This window comes from Pelodiscus sinensis, chromosome 19 (assembly GCF_049634645.1).
Source record: "Pelodiscus sinensis isolate JC-2024 chromosome 19, ASM4963464v1, whole genome shotgun sequence".
Lineage (NCBI taxonomy): Eukaryota > Metazoa > Chordata > Testudines > Trionychidae > Pelodiscus > Pelodiscus sinensis.
The window spans coordinates 3,883,735-3,903,215 of NC_134729.1; the positions used below are offsets into that span (position 1 = coordinate 3,883,735).

General features: G+C 62.2%; 1 protein-coding gene across 1 annotated transcript; it reads left to right on the top strand.

Annotated features, from left to right (window-relative positions):
• The first annotated feature begins 644 nt into the window (after window positions 1-644).
• Window positions 645-17,642, top strand: CS (citrate synthase). Its single transcript, XM_075901887.1, has 11 exons — window positions 645-837; window positions 10,866-10,916; window positions 11,216-11,323; window positions 11,999-12,064; window positions 13,124-13,255; window positions 13,350-13,538; window positions 14,395-14,594; window positions 15,627-15,756; window positions 15,840-15,941; window positions 16,016-16,225; window positions 16,501-17,642. The coding sequence occupies exons 1-11, from the start codon at window positions 784-786 to the stop codon at window positions 16,669-16,671; spliced, it is 1,413 nt and encodes a 470-aa protein (XP_075758002.1). The 5' UTR covers window positions 645-783; the 3' UTR covers window positions 16,672-17,642.
• Window positions 17,643-19,481: the final 1,839 nt, after the last annotated feature.

Genomic DNA, 19,481 nt, shown 5'->3' on the forward strand with positions numbered 1-19,481 from the left:
AAGCGATGTCGCGCCATTGGCCGGCCGGGGGGGGCTCTGAGGCGATGTCGCGCCATTGGCCGGCCGGGGGGGGGCTCTGAAGCGATGTCGCGCCATTGGCCGGCCGGGGGGGGGCTCTGAGGCGATGTCGCGCCATTGGCCGGCCAGGGGGGGCTCTGAGGCGATGTCGCGCCATTGGCCGGCCGGGGGGGGCTCTGAGGCGATGTCGCGCCATTGGCCGGCCAGGGGGGGCTCTGAGGCGACGTCGCGCCATTGGCCGGCCAGGGGGGGGCTCTGAGGCGACGTCGCGCCATTGGCCGGCCGGGGGGGGCTCTGAGGCGATGTCGCGCCATTGGCCGGCCGGGGGGGGCTCTGAGGCGACGCCTCACGATCCAGCCACTGGGGCAGGCTGACTATCCGTCGCCCTTCCCGCCCAGCCCAAGTGGGGGAGGGGCGGCCCCATTGGGTTAGGCGGAGTTTTCAGGCATTTGATTTGGCCACCTATGCTCAGGCTTCCTCCCGCCTTCTCAACGTCCCCCTGCCTAGGCCCCGCCCCTCCTCCAGCCCCGGCCAATGGCCTGGCGAGGCGCGGCCGCCAGGGGGCGTGGCTATGTTAATGTCCCCCCTGGCCGGGCGGGCCCTACCGGCTAGCGCGCTCCGCCCCTCGCTGTCGCGGCCGTGCTCGCGAGGACCCCTCCCCCCAGCCCCGGGCGCCGCTCCCTCCTCGGCCGCCTCCGTCAACCTTGGTCCGCGCCGCCGCCGCCGGCCCAGGCCCCCGCGCGCCCGGACCCGCCTCCGCTCGCCATGACCTTGCTGACCGCCGGCAGCCGGGCGGCCGCGCGCCTGCTGGGCGCCAAGGTGGGAGCCCGGGCCTGGGCTTGGGCCTGGCCGCCGCTGCTCGGTGGGGGTGGGGCAGGGCACCCTGGAAAGGGAGGGGGGTGCTCGGTGGGGGTGGGGCAGGGCACCCTGGAAAGGGAGGGGGGTGCTCGGTGGGGCAGGGCACCCTGGAAAGGGAGGGGGGTGCTCGGTGGGGGTGGGGCAGGGCACCCTGGAAAGGGAGGGGGTGCTCGGTGGGGGTGGGGCAGGGCACCCTGGAAAGGGAGGGGGGTGCTCGGTGGGGGTGGGGCAGGGCACCCTGGAAAGGGAGGGGGAGCTTGGTGGGGGTGGGGCAGGGTACCTTGGGTGGGGGTGGGAAGTACCCCCAGACCTGTGGGTCCCCTGTGTTGTGTGTGGGGCAGGGCCCCTCTACCTCCCTTTCCCCACCACTGAATCCTGCAGGAGAGAACTCCTCTGTGGGCCCCCCCCCTCCCCCCTACCTGCTGCTGTCCCCACCTCTCCCAGTGGTGGTGGGGGGCAGTGGCTGTGTGTTCTGGGTGTGGCTGCTCTGCTTCCCCCATCCTGGGAGCTGGCCAGGGGCCTCCTAAGGCCTCTGGCTGCTGCTCCCCCCCCCCCCCTGCGGCCAGGTCTTTACCCTGAGTTTCTGCCTCACCTGCTGCTTCCTCCAGTGGGACTGGGCCCCTTGCCCCCACCCTGTGCCTACAGGAGCAGCTTGGCAGTCCTTGCTGGCTGGCCCATGCCCGCTCTGCTGGGGCTAGCCACAAAGGCCAAATGGCAACGAGGTGTCCACAGCCTATTCTTAAACCCTTGAGTGAGGCTGCGCTTTGCCAAGGAGCAGTGGTTCAGGAGAAAAGTTCTGGGCAGAGCTCTGGACAGTCCCACCAGCCCCAGTGGGGTGTAGCGTCTCCTAAGGGAAAGCAGGGTTCTGCAGGTTGGTAACTAGCCAGCCAGTCGCCTCCTTGTCAAAGTTGAGTTTCTAGCACTGTAATTTAGCCGCTTTAGTGGGGCACTTGAAAGAGGTGCCAAATGGTAAACAAAGGCAAGAAAACTCAGCTGATGTCTTGGCCTGGTTATGCACCCTGGTTCCTTGAACTCTGCGAAATTGTATCAGTGCTAGCAATTGTGTAGCTGGAGGAAGGTGGTCCATGCCCCTCCGACAAAGAGGGGATGGGGGTAGATAGATATCTTTTAGTGGACCATCTTTGGATAACTTTGCAGCAGCATGACCTCCTTCAGGTCATTCAGCCAGGTTGACTTGGAGCCAGTGGAGTTCCATCGCAATCCATTTTAGCAGCTTATCGAGTAGCACTTTTATTTTTGGATTATTTTGACTTGCTCTCAGCCTTTCCGAGGGTGTTCTACTTGGCTCCTTTGCAGTGTTTAATTGCTGAGGATCAGAAACACCAAGCAGGGAGCTGTTGACCTGGGATGTTGCTGCGGTGAGGGGGATGAGACTCAGTTTTTTCTGTACAGTCAGGCAAGTGAGCAGAGGAAACCGCGGGAAGGACAGGAATCCTAGAAGGCTAAAATTAGCACATTCTTCAGTCTTTGCCTGAAACAAAAGCCAGATGGGTCAGGCTTATGGTGACCAGGGTAAACCCTTCAGCTTTATTCTCCTAATCCAGTCTCCTTTGGTTTTGTCTTCAGTTGGGTGGAAAAGGAGGGGAAACTCTTAATCTTCATTAACATACAGGCTTGGCCCTCTAGGGTTGATGACTTAAGGTGATGTTTGAATAGGGAGCAGGGCAGCAGACTATCCAGCATGATCAGGGTGGAGGTGTGACTGGGAAAAATGCTGGAAGCAATGGTTGAAACCAGTCGTGTTTAGGATTTAGGATTTCTTGGTTTCCATGCTGCAGGTGCCCATCTGAGGGCCATGTTAATATCATGCCAGAAGACTCTCTAGCCACCCCTTGGTTGGAGTTCTCAGTCTCTAATATGGAACTATGACCCGGGAAGGCCCAACCCTGCAGTGGTCCATCTTGATCCAAGGGGCCTAGCTGCATTGCATGCTGGGAGCCATAGTTTTGGGCTGCCTCTCCAAAGATGGAGGAGGCTGCATTATAGAGCCCTGAGCTACATTATTTGCCGTGGGCTGCCAAGGCATCGCAGCACGTAGATGAGATTTGTGGGCTGCCTGTTGCATGTCAGGCACCAGAGAAGGGGAGGGCCCAGGCTCTGCCTGTTTTCACCCACGATCTGATCCCTGATTAGCTCTGTGCGGACAACCCCTGTATGGCTTGATTAGGGCTGGTGGCTTTTAAAGGCTGAACTGAGTGTGGGAGATAAAAAGCTGTGACAGGAGCTGAGTAACTGCTGGAAAAGCCTCACCTGTTGTTGTGCAACCAAACACAGGCCGGAGCGACCTGCCCACTACCTCCTGGGTCTGAACTGGCTCTGCTTTGCTCACCCAGCTTGGTGACTTTACCCTTCCCCACGTAGGCATGTCCTTGGATAGCTAAGTAACTCCTGGAAATTAACCCCTGTGGCAGGTTTGTCTTTGTACCCGGGAGATGCAGTCTGGCCCAGTGAATAGGGCACTGGTGCAGGGCCAGGGGCCCTGGCTTTGCCACTGTCCTGCTGTGTGACCTTGAGTCCGTCACTTCACCTTCCGGGGCCTTGGCTTTTTTCCCCTTCCCACCCTTATCTGTCTAGATTGTGCTGTAAGAGTCAGTGGGCCTCTCGGCACTACAAATAGATCGACCCAGCCTTCCCTGTGGAATGTCCTCCAGTGGTGTGCCAGGCCAGTCTGTCGAGGTCACGGGAGGAGGGAAGCAAAGCCATGTGACGACGGCAGCGTTCTGCACACAGGGCTGTACGACAGGGAGCTGGGCTTGGCCTTCCTGCCTGGGAGCTCCTGGGCTCCCAGCATGCATTGGTGTGGCTGGGCCTCTTGTGGGAGCCAAGTGTCCAGGGCACGTGGAAGACCATGAGGGGAGTGTAGGAGAGGCTGAGTGAGAAGACGAGGCAGGAGTCGAACTCTAGCTCAGAAAGCTGAGAACCTTGCCAGCTGGCCTACGAGGGGGGATGTGAACCCTACTGAAGCCTCTCGCCACTGAACCGTTCACGGGAAAACTCCTCTGTGGGCCTTTTGACCTTAATCTGGTGCTGCCTGATGGGGCCACCACCTCAGCCCTCCCCCTGGAATTGCCCGAAAGCCCTCAGCCGTGGAGAGGGTTACATCAGCAGCCGCCAGGAAGAGGTTAAAATGACACCGCCTGGCAGCTTGAACCTTGTGATCTTGCATTGCACTGGGAGTGTGGGGCTAAAGGTCAGGCTCTGTAGGAGGAGACCAGTGTTTCCAGCAAGCAATTCAGAGTCACCACTCAGACCTGAATCGGGGCAGCCTCTGACGCTTTAGACCCCCCTGCGAGGAAACTGAGCTAAAACGACGCCCCGGCCGATAGCACCGCAGTGCGATGATCCTTCTTGGGGTCTGGACTAGGGTTACGCCGTGGGTCTGAGGCCACATGATCATAGGTCTCAGATCCCCAGCAGGGCTCTGCAAAGCGATTCAGACCTGAAGCTCCTTGGCTTTGGTGGCAGACATGTGCCTGGCATGCGGCAGGAGGTGGCCTGGCAGAGGGCTGAGCAGCTGTTGGGGTGGAGGCTGAGAATTGTCGCTGTCCCCTGCCTCGGGATTGGCTGGGGATTGGAGCCCAGGAGTTCTGCCCCCTAGTCCCCTCGATCTAAACTCTGTGGCTTGCCCTGCCCGAGCAGGCCTGTACGCCAGCAGCGTGTGGCAAGGCTCTGTTCAAGGTGGGCCCAGCAGATCTCCTTCATGCCACTGCCCGTTTCCTGGGGGAATGGGCCCAGGTAACACATGGGATAGGGGTACCTGTTCTAATCTGTACAAGGGAGCAGCGAGAGTTCACAAGAGAAGGGGCTGAGTTCAGGTGCACTTCTGATGCCTCTTCCCCGATGTGCTACGCTCACTGTCCGGTAACTGGAACCAGAAACCAAGCCTCAGCTGTAACCATAACAGCCCAGAGTGTTTCCTCCTGGCTTGATCAGCCTGGAGGGACCCTTCTGTAGGCAGCAAGTGTTCTCCCTTCACACGCTTCCTTTCTTCCTCCCCCCCCTTCTTTCCTCCCACTGTCTTCTACTCCCCTGCTTCCTGGGCCAGCAGGTAGGGCACCACACTGGGAGTCTGGGAACCCGAACTCTGTTCCCAGCGCTGCCGCAGACCTGCTGGGTGACCCAGAGGGAGCTGTGCCTCTCCACATGTCATCTCTCCAGACTGGAAGCTCCTTGGGGCAGGGATCTGCATGCGCTGAGTAGGCGCTGAGTCAAGTGCAGCCGGGCCTGTGCTTGTGACTCAGTCTCCTGCTACTTTAACCTCTTGTCTTTCTCCTTCCTCTCTCTGTGTCCCAGCCTTAGGCTGGGCTCGTGCTAGCGCTGTGCAAAGTCGCAGTGCTCTTGACCCGTTCCGCGCTAGCTAATAAATCCCTTCCTGTAGGAGGGTTGGAAACTGGGTTCCCCTCCGGCTCCTCTCCCCTTTGGGAACCTTCCGCCTGCAGGGTGGCTGAGCAGAAATTGCTGCAGATGCGCTCGCTTTAACACTGCCCTGGATTTCCCAGCTTAACTCCTCGGGAGGTGACGGCGGCCGCGCTGTCCTCTAGTTGCCCTGCTGCGCTGGTGGATTGCAGTGTCAGGACTGCGCAGCCCTGCCGCTGCTCCCTGCTTCTGGGGAGTCCTCCCCCTGGGCCGTCTTGGGGAGGAGAGAGGGGAGTGCTGGTCTGTTCAGTCCTGGCGTCTCAGTGGAGGCAGCCTCCGAAGGAGGGCAGTCCATGGTCTTTTAAAACCCATGGTCGTTCTGTGGACACCTTCCTGGAGATGGTTACGGTCAGGAAGGAGCATCTTGCGTCTCCTCCACCCCCTGCATTGAGCCCTGTAACTTGTGTGACTCAACTTGCTTTATGCAGAGGCTGTCAGCGAGCCAGCAGGTCGCAGCGGCCTTGTGGGACCGCCCCGCGCTGGCAGCCCAAAGCACCGTGTCCTGGTGCCAGGTGCTTGTGTACCAGGACTAACCCCGCCAGAAGCACTGGTGTAACTCTGGGTTTGTAATGTCCCCCTCCCCTCTGACCACCCTGATCCCTGCAGCCAGAGCCAGGGCGAATCCTGCTCCAGGGGGAGCCGCTTAGAGCAGCTCCGCTCCTGACAGCCAGCCGTTGTTGGCAGGAGTTTTGTTTGGGCACTAAATCTTTGTGGTGAAGCAGTCGTGCGGAGGAGGAGGGGGCTGCTGGCTGCGTGTGTAGGGGCGCTGCCCCAGCACATGTTCCTATGCGGCTGACAGCGGCTGCCCTGCGCTGAAACATCCGTGACGCTCTCCACTTCCTTCCGCCAGCTCGCCTGGTGGGGAAGAGGACTAGGGAAACGGTGCAGAGCTGGGTGCTGGCAGCCGCTCGGGTTGGCTGAGCGGGCGGAGTGCCATTCTGAGCTTTACCTGGGGTTTGTTCTTCCCTTCGCGCCAGCGGGGCTGTCCCTGTGAGCCGAGCAGGCGGCGCACGGACTTTGCGCTCTGGCGCTGCCGAATCCTTCCCCGCCAGCAGGACCGAATGAAGTGACTAGTTGCCATAGCTCTGGCAGGCCCGTCCCGCGGGGACCCGGTGTGTGCCACGCAACCCCCTGGCCGGTGCGGGGAGACGGGTCTGTCCCTTGTGCTGCAGCATGGCTGAGTCTCACGCTGTAGCGGGGACACGTGGCTCCGGGCGTGCCCTAGCGCTGAGCTGTTGGAGGAAACTGCCTTCTACAACAGAGCCTGCTGGGTCTGCCCTGGCTGGCCGTGTGCCTTCGAGCCAGTCCCTTCCTGGCTGTGAGTGGGCGGATAATCCCGCCCCACCCCGTTTGACAGCTCCAGGATGGAGCTAGCTGCAGGGTCGTGTTTAAAACTAGTTGTGCCACTTTGAGGGTGTGTTGGGGGGGGGGGGCTGTCCCTTCCTCCTGCTGGAGGAGACGGCCTGGAGGAATCGCTTCCCTCACGCTGCTGGGCACCGCACTGACGTGTGGTGTGTCTTTGCGCCATGCCTGGGGGGGGGGGATCGCTAATGGGGCTACCGGGGGGATGGGCACAGGCTGGGAAATGCTGAGCACCGCTGGAGGGAGGCGAGATGGCAGCTGCCCTTCCCTTCCCCCTCGCCAGTTGTTTCGTGCGATCCCCGCGAGTTACCACCGGGCCCTCTGGCCCCTCCCGTGTTGACGGGGTCAGATGGCAGCCCTCTCCCAGGGCTGAACGCGCCCCTGCCTGTGTTCCTAGGGAGCCGTGTTCCTGTCTGCTTGGCTTTTTAGCAAGGCAACCGGGCTGAGCGGGGAGCTGTATCTGGTGTTCCCTGGGACTGTCGATCGGTGGAACCACGCGCCCATTAGGAGGGCAGGACAGTGGCTGTTGGTCTTGCTGCTCTTACTCCATGAGATGTAAATCCAAGAGGCCCCGATGCCACAAAGGGGCCTCTAGCGGAGCCTGCAGATGCATCCAGTCTCCTGGCTTTGTGACCCTTGGTTCCAGTGGCGTCTCAGTGGTCTGGGGATGGAGCTGTGTTTAAATCAGAGCACCTGTTTTCATAAGAGAGTGAGGCCCAATGGACGGGGCTCCGCTGGGAGTCTCACTCCTGCCTCTGGTCCCCACTCTGCTGCGTTGCCTCTGCTCCCGTCCCCCTGACTGCAGAAAGCAAACGCTCCGCTGCTGTCGGAAGTTGGACGTGAGCTCGGAACGTCGTCCAGGAGAGGAGCTGGCGACGGTCTTTGTGCCACGAGAGGCAGTCTGGGTCACCGCTGCGTCTGGGCGAGGATCGGCCCCACCGGCTCCCTTGTGCGCCTGTCAGTGGGTGAAATCTGCCCTTGGGTCGGGAGGGGCGTTCGCTGCCTCCCTACAGCGAGCTCTGGGACCCAAGGGGGATCCAGGCTTGGCTGTTCCGCCGGAGTTCTTCTGCCCAGCTGGGAGCAGGCACGGAGAGAATAGAGTCGTGATCTCAGACTTCCTGGTCAGCGCTGGCTGCACCTGGCTGTTCTCTCGTAGGCTTCTAGGTCTGAGTTACCCTAAAGCGATTCCCTCGGCTGGCAGCGGCGCCAAAAGCCTCTTTCGTGCCACCGCAGCTTTGCTGCTTGGTCTCCCCGCAGTGTGGCTGCCGCCTGCTTTGTGGAGAGGCACTGACGGAAACCAGTGATAGCTGCTGGGCTGCCCTAGGCCCGTGGAAACCCAGTGTGCAGGCCAGGCTTAAACTGTCTGCAGCAGGGAGAAGAACCTGGCGCAGCATGAAAATTGCAGCTTCCACCCTGTCCTGGACAGGGCGCCCTCTCCGTTTACAGCCCTGCCGAGCCGAGACTCTGTTCCTCTCCCTGCCTTGCCTACAGGAACCTAGAGCATTGCCCCGAAAAACCTGACGGGGGGGAGCCCAGAGCCTGTGCCCCATCACCCCAGGCAGCGGGGCTTACGCTTTGCCGTGAGTCCTCGGCCCCGGCGAGTCTAACCCTGGCCCTGGCAACCCTGTTAAAATGCTGCGGGATTGAACCTGCGCGTTGAAAACTGCCGCCCTAGAGCCTGTGGCGATTTGACCCACCACGTGGCCTCAGTGTCTGCTTCAGGGTGGGAGCACTCTGGAAGGGTCCCAAAGCACATGGTGTTCTCCTGGGCCCTGGCACAGATAAGGTCACAAGGCAGGCTCCTCTCCTCCCCCCCCCCGCCTTGGAGAGGACAAATCTTGGTCCTCTGTTCTTCAGTCAGCATAAGCCCGAACGGGTCTCTGACATCAAGCATCTAACTCCAGCGCTCAGTCTGCGGCGGGGGAGGTTACTGCTTGGGCTGGCCGACCCCCACGGGACGGGTGGGCACTGCAGAAAGCGGGGAGGTCGGCTCAGTAAGGGGCATGCTTCGCCCTAGGGCGGACCATCGGACACACATTGCTGGGCTGGCTGCAAGGGGAAGCACCCCGTCTAGCAGAATTCCACTTCCCTGTGCTGCAAACCGCAAGGCCTAGCTCCCTGCGGTGGGGAACCTGTCCTGCCTCCCCAGAGCAGCGGCGTCCAGACGACGAGACCGGACCTTCTGGAAGCGCTAGTCTGGGAACGGTCTGGCCTTGGAATCGACAGACCTGACGCGCCACCTCTTTGGCATTTACCTTCCGCCTCCCGTGTGGCTTCCGGCTTTCTCGGTCTTGTTCTTTAACCTTTGTGCGGCAGTTCCTGTGAGCTGCGAACCCGCTGCTGCCCCCCTCCCGGCTCCTCGGGGCAAGTCTACACTAACACCAGTCCAATGGTGCATGCGGAGACAGTCCGTGAGGCGGTAGCTATGGCAACGGGAGATGCTGTCCCACCGACATGGGAGAGCTGTATAGCTACATCTGAGTGTGTCACCCCCTCAGTGATGTAGCTGCACCCATAGCGGTCTGCCACGAAGGCCAGAACTTAGCGACTGCTGCTGTTGCCCCCTGTCTGTTTCTAAAGCCCTTTTGACCCCTTTAGCACCCCAGGCGTGTGAGTGTTTGCAGAGCTGGGATCCTTCCACTGCTCCCTGCAGCTAAACAAAGAGCTGTTCCTGGCGCCGGGAAGGGAGCAGGATGTTCCGAGCCATTGAAGGCGGGCAGGACAGAAGCAGTCCTGAGCAGCATCCCAAACTAGCCTGCTGGGCCCGGAGCAAATAACCGGGGCTTGTGCCAGGGTTTTGTGATTGCCTGGCCAACTCCAGACACGCGTGCTCGGGTGGGTGCCATGCGCAGGTTCTGGATTTGCGACATGAAGGTGAATCCCGGCAGCGGCCTGTTCGCTAGGCGCTTCCTGCCGCAAGCATGAAGGGAATGTTTGTCAGTAGCGGCAGAGGCCCTTGAGCAGAACGGTTCCTGCGATTGACTCTGTTAGCGGGTCTGTGGGTCCTGGCAGCGCACGGCCTCCGTGCCCACGAGGCATCGCCAACGTGCAGCCCTAGCTGGGAGTACGAAACTGAAAGTCGCTCCTGGGGGGACCCTTTCTTCCCCAGGATGCTCTGACAGTAGCTTCTGCATAGCCCCGGGGCCTGCTCTGCACAGCTGTGTATTCCAGGTGTGTGGCGTGAGCCTGTTGCTGGGCAGGTCCCTTGGTGGGTAAGAACCAGACCAGCTCCCAGTCTGGTGTGAGACCCCCATTAACGGTGCCTGGGTTCTGCTCAGTCTAATTCCCGGGCCCGCAGGAGTTTAGGGAAGTGGCTCAAAACTCTCTGGCTCCCGCGTAAGAAGGGCTGGGGTGTTACTAGTGGCTAGTGACTCATCATGTGCTAGAATCGCTCCTGAAACCTGTCACACATCAGCCAGCTCCTAAGTGGAGCCAGCCTCCTGTCATGGGCCGCTTTGTGTGTGTTTAAAGGCGGCGTTTCCGTCTTCTACCCAAGTGCTTGGGGGCAGCTGCTGAAAGACCTTTATTTTTCTCCATGAGCTTGTGCCTGCCGAAACCACAGTGTCGTTCCGCTAACTGGCGGGCTGCTCCGGGGCCCCATGCCAGCAGTGGCCAGCCCTGATCTCTGATGCTCGGCTGTTTACACGCCCAACCTGCATGGGACGCTCCTCCGAGCCAGGGCTGACTCATGCTGCTCTGAAAGGCCTGCGGGAGTGCGACTGTAACAGGCAGAAATGATACAGCTCCCTCCCCTGCCAGCTCTCGACACGCCGGTGGGGGCGTGGTGGGGGCGTGCCCGGTACGGGAATGGGCTTGACTCACTGGCACGCTCTCCATGCAGACCGGGAGGTGTATGATGAGTACAAAGCAAAACAAAATGCCCCGTTTTCGCCTGGCTGGGTGTGGCTGCACCAGGGAGGAGGCTGGGGAGTCCTGCTTAGTCCTGTGCGGGGCTCGCCCTCCATCAGTGCCCTGGCCAAACCTGCTCGGTGTGACCCACCTGCTTGCAGCAGAGGGAAATCCCAGCAGAGCGGGGCCTGTGAGGACCCCCCGGTATGATTCTTGCCCTGCTGGTGTCCCCCATGTGGTATTGACCGGCCTAGCGCGGCACCGACCTGTTCCCTCGTTCCTGCGCGCTGCGTCTCTGCCAGGCGAAGGTGTAAGAGCCCCCTCTCTCCTTCTCTCTCCAGAATGCACCGTGTATATTCTTTGCTGCCCGACAGGCCAGCTCTGCTTCCACGGTGAGTAGCGATCTCGCGCCTCGGGGTGCGTCTGGGGAGAAGGGGGCTTGGCTTCTCCAGTCCATCCAGTTCTGTGGCTCGTGTCCTAGCCCCCGCGGGAAAGCACTGCAGAGGCGCAGTCCAGAGGCCACGGCTGGCGTGGTCAGGGAAGCCCGTGCCGTCTGGCGTTGTTCGGCGGGATTTCTGTGCGGCATAACCCGGATTCCTCCCTGTGGAGGAGGGCCGGGGTTAGCCATGCTCAGCTCTGCCACGGTGCGGTGCTGCCCCTCACTGGCTCTCACTTCTCCCCCCACCCTCAGAACCTGAAAGACGTCCTTTCCAACCTGGTCCCCAAAGAGCAGTCGAGAATCAAGAGCTTCAGGCAGCAATATGGCAACACGGTCATTGGGCAAATCACCGTGGAGATGGTGAGTGTGGCGGGGGGGGGTGGGGCTCCGGCTCGCGTGGATGCTCCTTGTTCCCTCTCTCGCCGTTGAGGGAGTGACTTTTACTTGTAAATGCCTGTGCCAGGCTGCCAGCCTCATCCAGTGTCCCTCCCCCCAGGCTGGATCAGCAGGCTCCCTTCTTCCTGGACCCACTGGGGGTCTAATCCACTCCGCCCTGGGCAACGCGGCCAGTGGTCGCCGCTTCTGAGCGACGTGGCAGAGCTCTGGGTTTGCAGTGGCCCAGATGCGCTGGGGTGGGCGACTTGCCCTGGGCATCGCTTTGTGCCTGGGAGTGGGGGCCCGAGAGCGCTCTCCTGGCGAGCACAGCTGGAGATGTTGCGTTGCCCGGGCCCGGTGTGTAGAGGGGGGGTTGTGGCTCAATGCCTCCCTCGGCTCATTTGGTTGAGGTCCTGGACACCCAGCCAGGCTGTTGAGCTTGAGTGGGATCCTGGGGGAGTTGTCCGGTAGCTTCTCACTGCACCTTCCCCGGCCTCCCGTGGGCCATGTGTTGGGGCTGGCAGCCATGGGGCACAGGCTGATGGGGGTGCCGGTGCTGAGAGGCTGCAGCAAGCAAACGCCTGCCATGGCCCCAGCCCTGCCAGGGAGGGAGCCTTGCTCTGCTGCACCCAGGTAACTGCCTGGCTCTGCCCCTTCCAGGTGTACGGCGGGATGAGAGGCATGAAAGGGCTAATATACGAGACCTCTGTCCTGGACCCTGATGAGGTAAGGCCTTGAACCCCCCTCCTCCGCCTCCTGTCCCCAAAGCTGATTCCCTTCTCTACCCTTTGTAGTAAGATGAGGGCCTGCAACAAAAGCCCGTGTATCCCAGGCCTGGTTTGAGGCCCAGCTAACAGTGGACACAACTTGGCTGATATAGAATCATAGAATACTAGGACTGGAAGGGACCTCGAGAGGTCGAGTCCAGTCCCCTGCCCTCGTGGCAGGACCCAATACTGTCTAGACCATCCCTGACAGACATTTATCCAACCTGCTCTGAAATATCTCCAAAAATGGAGATTCCACAACCCCCCTGGGCAATTTATCCCAGTGTTTCACCACCCTGACAGTTAGGAACTTTTTCCTAATGTCCAACCTAAACCTCCCTTGCTGCAGTTTAAGCCCATTGCTTTAAGCCCATATAAAGCTAAGCTGTGAGCAAGAGGCAGGCCCCCGGCACGAGAGTGCAAAGCACTAGCTGGTAATAGGCCCAGGTGTAGAACAGCCCTTGGTACTGGTCACAGGTTGAAAGCACCTTCCGAAAGGATGGTACCACCCGCTGGTTAGGAAAACCCCGTGGTCCCCACGATCCTTTAGAGGTCTAAAGGCTCTAAACTGCCAGGGTGCTGGATAGAGACGTTCTCATCAAACCACCAGGTGGTGGATGGTCTCAGGAGCAGCAACCGGCCACGTCAGGAGTGAGGTGTAACTTGGCTGTTGACAGGCACAAAGTGGGGTCGTGGCGGGGCTGTGTCTGTTCGGCCCGTGGGGTGCTGGGACTCCCACGGAGTGAGCTGGTCCCTCGGTAGGGGGTACGTGTGCTTAGTGGTTGGTAGAGTTTGACAGCTGTTCCTGTACTTGGCTTAATAATAAACCTGGCCGGGCCCCTTGCGTCCTTGTCTGGTTTGTGGTCTTCAGGGCTCTCTCGGCGTCTGCTGGGTTGTCTCCTTGCACGAGTCAACACGGCCCATGTGACTGAGCCCACCCGCACGCTGCCGATTGGTTCGCATCCCTGACGGCGCGGGAGACGCCAGTAAGTCCTGACTGCTGCACCCTTCTCTCCAGGGCATCCGCTTCCGCGGGTACAGCATCCCCGAGTGCCAGAAGCTGCTGCCCAAAGCCGCTGGAGGGGAGGAGCCCCTGCCCGAGGGCCTGTTCTGGCTGCTGCTCACCGGGGACATCCCCACGCAGGAACAGGTGAGGCTGTTGGTCCCTGATCTCACGTGGCCTGCGCCCCAGCCCCTCCGTGGGGCTCCCCAGCTAACCCGGTGTGGTGTCCTTCCTCCCACAGGTGAGCTGGGTCTCCCAAGAGTGGGCCAAGCGGGCGGCCCTGCCCTCCCACGTGGTGACCATGTTGGACAACTTCCCCACCAACCTGCACCCCATGTCCCAGCTGAGCGCGGCCATCACCGCCCTCAACAGCGAGAGCAGCTTCGCCCGGGCCTACTCAGAGGGCATCAACCGGGCCAAGTACTGGGAGGTAGGGGGCTGGGCTGTGGCTCCCGGGGCGGCGTCCGACCTGCAAGGCTGGACTCCTGTTGCCAGCGGCTGGAAGCCCCAGGGGGACATGCTGCAGTGTGGGCGGGAGTGGGACGGGGAAAGGCTGGCTCTGCCTCCGACTCCTTCTGGGGCCTTGCCCGGGTCACTTCCCCTCTGCCTCAGGGTGCCCAGTGAGGCTAGCGCTGTCCTGCGCAGGCTGGAGCGACGCTTCCCCAGGGCTGGCTGCGCCCCTCCGTTTCAAGGCAGCTGAGCTGGTGTTCTCCTGGAACAGCCTTCCCCACTCCAGGCCTGGCCAGGGGCTGGGGAGAGCCAGCCAGAGCAGCCCTGTCCTTAGCCCTGCCCCTGGCACCTGAGTTCTCAGTCCATCTCAACTGTCTGTGGCCTCTGGGCCTGTAAGTGCTGGAGCCCACCCCCACGCACAGTCTGGTATTCCCTTGGCCCTTCCCGCTGCTTTCCCTGCCTGCTGCGTCAGCGCGAGCTACCCTATTTCCCCTGCACGGTTGGCACCTCCTCCCCGCCTATGGATGGGCAAAGTGATTTGCTTGGCCAGGATGGCGCAGTCGGGGACACGGCTCTCTGGTCCCTGCTCACAGCACCGGTATGTGCCCCGACTCCCAAAGGAGCAATTGAAACTCCTCTGCCCCTTCCCCGGCTGTAGGGACAGGCTGTGGCACCACTGAACCGCAGCCAGCTCTGGGGTGGGACGTGGCAGGCATCCAGCAGCAAAGGCCGAGGACTCGGCGCTGCTGGGGAGGCCTGGATCGCAGCGGGAAGCGGGGGCCGAGCCGGGCCCTCGCTGCCCTTCTCGAGCAGCCTGCCTTCTCCTCGCTCCCCAGTTCATCTACGAGGACTCGATGGACCTCATCGCCAAGCTGCCGTGCATCGCTGCCAAGATCTACCGCAACCTGTACCGCGAGGGCAGCAGCATTGGCGCCATCGACCCCGGCCTGGACTGGTCCCACAACTTCACCAACATGCTGGGCTACAGCGACCCCCAGTTCATTGAGCTCATGCGACTCTACCTCACCATCCACAGGTGAGCCCCACGTGTGGGGAGCGGGGCGGGGGTGCGCCGTGGTAAGTTGTGTGCTGCCCAGCCCCCGGCTGGCGCCGTGGATGCTGCCACCGTGCATGGGGACATCCTGGGGAGAAGCAGGTACATCTGAGTGGGCAGAGGGAAGCCCCTGCCCCAGTCAGCAGGGCTCAGGCCTGCCAGGCTCCGGGCCGCCCAGCAATGTTTCCTTGAATTTTTTCCATCGGTGCAGAATAATGTTGTGTACCAAGGCATGTGCACCACCAAGAGACACACAAAGCCTAGCTGCAGGTGCTCTGCTGCTCAGCCGGGCGCCCTTCTTCACACAGCACAGTGTCAACCTGTGGAACTCCTTGCCTGAGGAAGTTGTGAAGGCTAGGACTAGAACAGGGTTTAAAAGAGAACTAGATAAATTCATGGAGGTTAAGTCCATTACTGGCTATTAGCCAGGATGGGTAAGGAATGGTGTCCCCAGCCTCTGTCTGTCAGAGGGTGGAGATGGATGGCAGGAGAGAGATCTCTTGATCATTACCTATTTGGTTCACTCCCACTGGGACACGTGGCATTGGCCACTGTCGGCAGACAAGATACTGGGCTGGATGGGCCTTTGGTCTCACCCAGTCTGGCCATTCTTATGTGCTTATCGGATTCTCTCCTGAGCGGGCGCCCAAGTGCCCAGCTCACAGGGATGCTGCTGCCCACAGGTCAGTGCAGGCCGGGCTTCCCGTGGCCAGGGTGGAATCGGAAGCTGGCCGGGGTGCTGAAGACCAAGGCAGCGGCTGCTTTCTGGGCTGTGCCAGGCAGTTGGGTCCCATCCCTGTTGATGTTTGTTCCGCTTGGCACAGACAGCAAGGGGCTGGAGTTGTCCCTCAGAGCACATGGGGCCTGGCCAGGGCAGCTTCCCGCCCCCTCCCCGAATGCGGGCCATTGCTGCCCCCTGCTGGTTGGGATGTTGGAGCTGCTGTCTGGGCTGGCAGCCCCCCAGTTGGGCAGTACGCCAGCTGCTGCCCTCTGCTAACTGTCTCCTCTCTGCAGCGATCACGAGGGCGGGAACGTCAGTGCCCACACCAGCCACCTGGTGGGCAGCGCCCTCTCTGACCCCTATCTCGCCTTCGCTGCCGCCATGAACGGCCTGGCTGGGCCCCTCCACGGCCTCGCCAACCAGGTAGGGTCCTGTTGCCGGCGGGGCTGGGGGTGGGGACGAGGGGCCCGGTCCAGCCTCACCCCCCTGTGCTCTGCCTCTCACAGGAGGTGCTGGTGTGGCTGACCAACCTGCAGAAGGAGCTGGGGCAGGACGTGTCGGATGAGAAACTGCAGGAATTCATCTGGAACACGCTCAACTCGGGCCGGGTGAGTCCCCCGGCCCTACTGTGAGAGCAGGTCTCCTCTCTCCCCCGGCACTGACCCCGCCCTCGTTGCTGCAGGTGGTCCCTGGCTACGGCCACGCCGTGCTGAGGAAGACGGACCCCCGCTACACCTGCCAGAGGGAGTTCGCCCTCAAGCACCTCCCCAAGGACCCCATGTTCAAGCTGGTGGCCCAGCTCTACAAGATCGTCCCCAACGTCCTCCTGGAGCAGGGCAAAGCCAAGAACCCCTGGCCCAACGTGGACGCGCACAGCGGGGTGCTGCTCCAGGTAAGGCCGCGCCCCTCCTTCCCCAGGCCCCTGGGGCCCAGTCGGCTGCTCCCCCACGCCCTCAGCGGGCAAGACTCCGAGCTCCCTGACGTGGGGCCTGGGCTGAGCTTCCTGCTGCTCCCCAGACATTCCCCACAGTGCGGCTGCTGGCTCTGCCCCGTTGCGCTCACAGGCAGCCCTGGGGTCGCCCCCCATCCCCCTTGCCTGCCTCCAGGGACCGAGCCCCCCGCCCCGAGAGGAGAGGCTGGGCTAACCCCCTGCTCTCCCCTCTGCAGTACTACGGCATGAAGGAGATGAACTACTACACGGTGCTGTTCGGCGTCTCCCGGGCCCTGGGCGTCCTGGCCCAGCTCATCTGGAGCCGCGCGCTCGGCTTCCCCCTGGAGAGACCCAAGTCCATGAGCACCGACGGCCTCATGGGGCTCGTGGGCTTCAAATCGGGCTAAAGCCAGGGCCGGGGGGGAGCCCACCTGTGCCAGCTGCCCAGGCACCATTTAAAGGGACAGGACATCTTTTCCCTCCCACGGGCCTCGGCCAGACGCTAGAATTAAACCTTTCTCCGAGGCACTGACCTTAAGTTTCAGGTTATTTATGGAGTAAACGAAGACTAAACAATCAGCCCCCATCCAGCCCCCCCGCCCCCCATTTATTTTAGTGGCACCTCTGTTCAAACTCCCCGGGAAGCAGTACCCTTCTGCATGGGCTGGAGACCTGCATGGCTTTCTGGGCCAGCCCGCTCTGTCCCCGGGGCTGGCCGAGGAGGGTCCCTTCAGAATCATGTTGTACCGTTCTGCCTGTTGCTATGGCCCTGGCGCAGGCCCCATCCCAGCCCGTAGGCCGGGCTGTGGGGAGGGGGGGCGTTGGCGTGCGAACGCTTGAATCACTTCCTTTGCCTTGCTGCCTTGAAGTGTAGGGCAGTCCCCTCCTGCGGGGCCCCGGACTGGGGTATCTCTGGCCTTTTCCTCCTCCAGCGGAAGGGGCAGGGGGGAGCCTTGAGGTACAGCTGGGGGACAGCCCCTTCTCACCCCCCCCCCCCCCCCGGGGTCTTCGCCTGCCTCAGCAGAGGACTGGCCCAGCCTCGTCTCCTTGCTCCAGCAGTGGGGGTCTGGGCCGGGGGTTTGCCCTGGGGCCGGGGTGAAGCCCAGCTCGCGAGGGCTCGTGTCCGGAGCGGGTCAGTGGCTGCGGTGCAGGGCTGCTAGCACCTTGGAGCGGCCCCAGTGCAGAAGTGAACTTGCCTCCTGCCTCTCGTTGGGAGGGGCGCGACACACTCCTCCCCCGCCCGGTTCTTTCTCTGTGTGTTTGTGTGAACTCCCCTGTCCCAGCCCCACCCCGGCATGCTGGGCCGGCTCCGCCCGCGTCCCCTCGCAGCCGGGGGGGCTCTGTACAAAATGCAAAATAAATGTTTTTATTAACAAAACCGCTTCTCCCGTGTGTGGGGCCAGCAGGGGGGACACTGGCCTGGCCAAGGGGGGTGAGCCTGGCTGTGCGCTCTGGCCGAGGGCCTCTTCCCTCATGGCCACTCCGGTCCGGGCCCTGGCTGGAAGGGGAGGGGGCTGTTTGAATCAGGCAGGGGCTGTGTGCAAGGCCCTTCCAGCTGGGCCTGGCCTTGTACCCTGCCCCTTGGTTAACAGCTCAAAGAGGCGGCAGCTGCATCCTCCCCAGCAGGCCGGTGCCTGAGGGCAGGGGGCTGGAGCTGCCCTTGTGGCCAGTTGTGGCTTTGGGCTGCAGCAGTGATTTCCCTGAGGTCCTGTGCTCAGGCCCAGTCCTGGCCCAGCTGTGCGCTAGCAGCTCCCTCTGGACCAGCATGGCCACACCCACCCCTTGCCTGAGCTGAGAGTTCTGCCCCCTGCAGGGTAATGGGGGTTGGGGGGAAATGTCCAAGGGGGGCCAAGTGCTGGGGGAGAGAACGGGCATGGCCTCCCAGGGTATGGTGCTTCCCTCCGGCTCAGGACCACGGCCTGGGGGGTGGGTGGTACAAGGAGAGCTGATCCTGCTGCTCTGCTAGGGCAAGGAAGGGCCCCGGAGGAGCCCTGTGTGGAGGTGGGCGAAGTTCAGCAGCAGCCCTAGTGCAGGGGCTGAACGCTGGCCTGGGGGTGGGGTTCATGCAGCGTGACTGGGCTGAGGCACTAGGGCCAGACCAGCTGGGGGCTGTGGGAGAGTTGCATGCTGCAGGGCTGGGTCCCAGGGATCCTGTGGGGGCAGCAGGCCCCACATGGGCTGTTTTCCTCCAGGCAGTGGGTACAGGGTCAGGGGCTCATGCCCGGGATGCACGACCAGGAGCCCTGCTGGGGTGGCCCTTCCCAGTGAGCAAGGCTGCCATGGGGCTCCGGGGCAGGATTCTGCTTGGAGCCAGGGCTGGGGAGACTTGGCCCTGCTAGAAAGCTGCCCTGGCTGGGGTGCACTGAGCAATACAATCCTGCCCCCTCCTCTGGGCTGGGGGTTGCACTTGCAGGCACCTCCTTCCCCCAGCAGGCTTTGCTGCAGGCTTGGAGCTGCTGGGCACAGCTGCAGGGGCAGGCCTTAGAACATGCCCCCATCCCGGGAGCGACCCGGAGACACCCTCCGTGCCCTGCTGCACAGTGAGCGGCTCACAAGCCCAATGCAGCCCTACTGAGTGGAAAGGGCCCAGCCTGCCAGCAGCATGCCCCTAGGGGAGCCCCAGTAACCCCTGCCCCCAGCCCAGGGCCAGTCCTCACAAAGAACCCAGCCCTGGATCCCTCCCAAGCAACCACCCACCTGGCCAGGGCTAAGAGCCCCACGTCTCTCGGCTGGAGAAAAACTCATGCTCTGGGCAAGGAGGTGGTAGCAGCTCAGCTCCCCCAGGGAGACTGGGGCAGTGCTCACCCCCAAGGGCGAGGGGCAGAGCTGGGGCCCAGCCAGCTGGAGGCAACTGGCTAAGGGGGGAGGAAGGAGGCAGGAGCAAGGAGGGCTAAACAGGAGGCTGATTGGCAGCAGGCCCTCAGGCACCGTTTAACCTGCGCCCCAGGCCTGGCGTAAATGGATGGTGGCAGCCACCTGGCTGGCCCAGACCCAGGCAGCAGGTGGCACCTGGCAAAGGAGGCAGCACCGCTGGCTCAGCCAGGCCTGGGCTACTCCCGCAGGCCCTGCTCTGCCCTCCCCCCCCACTCGGGCTGTTTTCTCAGGCACCTACCAGCCCTGCTTGGCCCATGTAGTCAGGGCCAGTTGGCACCTAGACCAGGGCTGGGGGGCAGGGCTGGCTATGCCCATGGGCAGGAGAGAAGCAAGAACAAACCTG

Excerpts from the sequence above, each read along its gene's own strand:
- CS (XM_075901887.1), top strand. The coding sequence starts at position 784 with ATGACCTTGCTGACCGCCGGCAGCCGGGCGGCCGCGCGCCTGCTGGGC. Across the intron at positions 11,324-11,998 it reads GGCAAATCACCGTGGAGATG|GTGTACGGCGGGATGAGAGG; the intron begins GTGAGTGTGGCG and ends TGCCCCTTCCAG. Across the intron at positions 12,065-13,123 it reads CTGTCCTGGACCCTGATGAG|GGCATCCGCTTCCGCGGGTA; the intron begins GTAAGGCCTTGA and ends CCTTCTCTCCAG.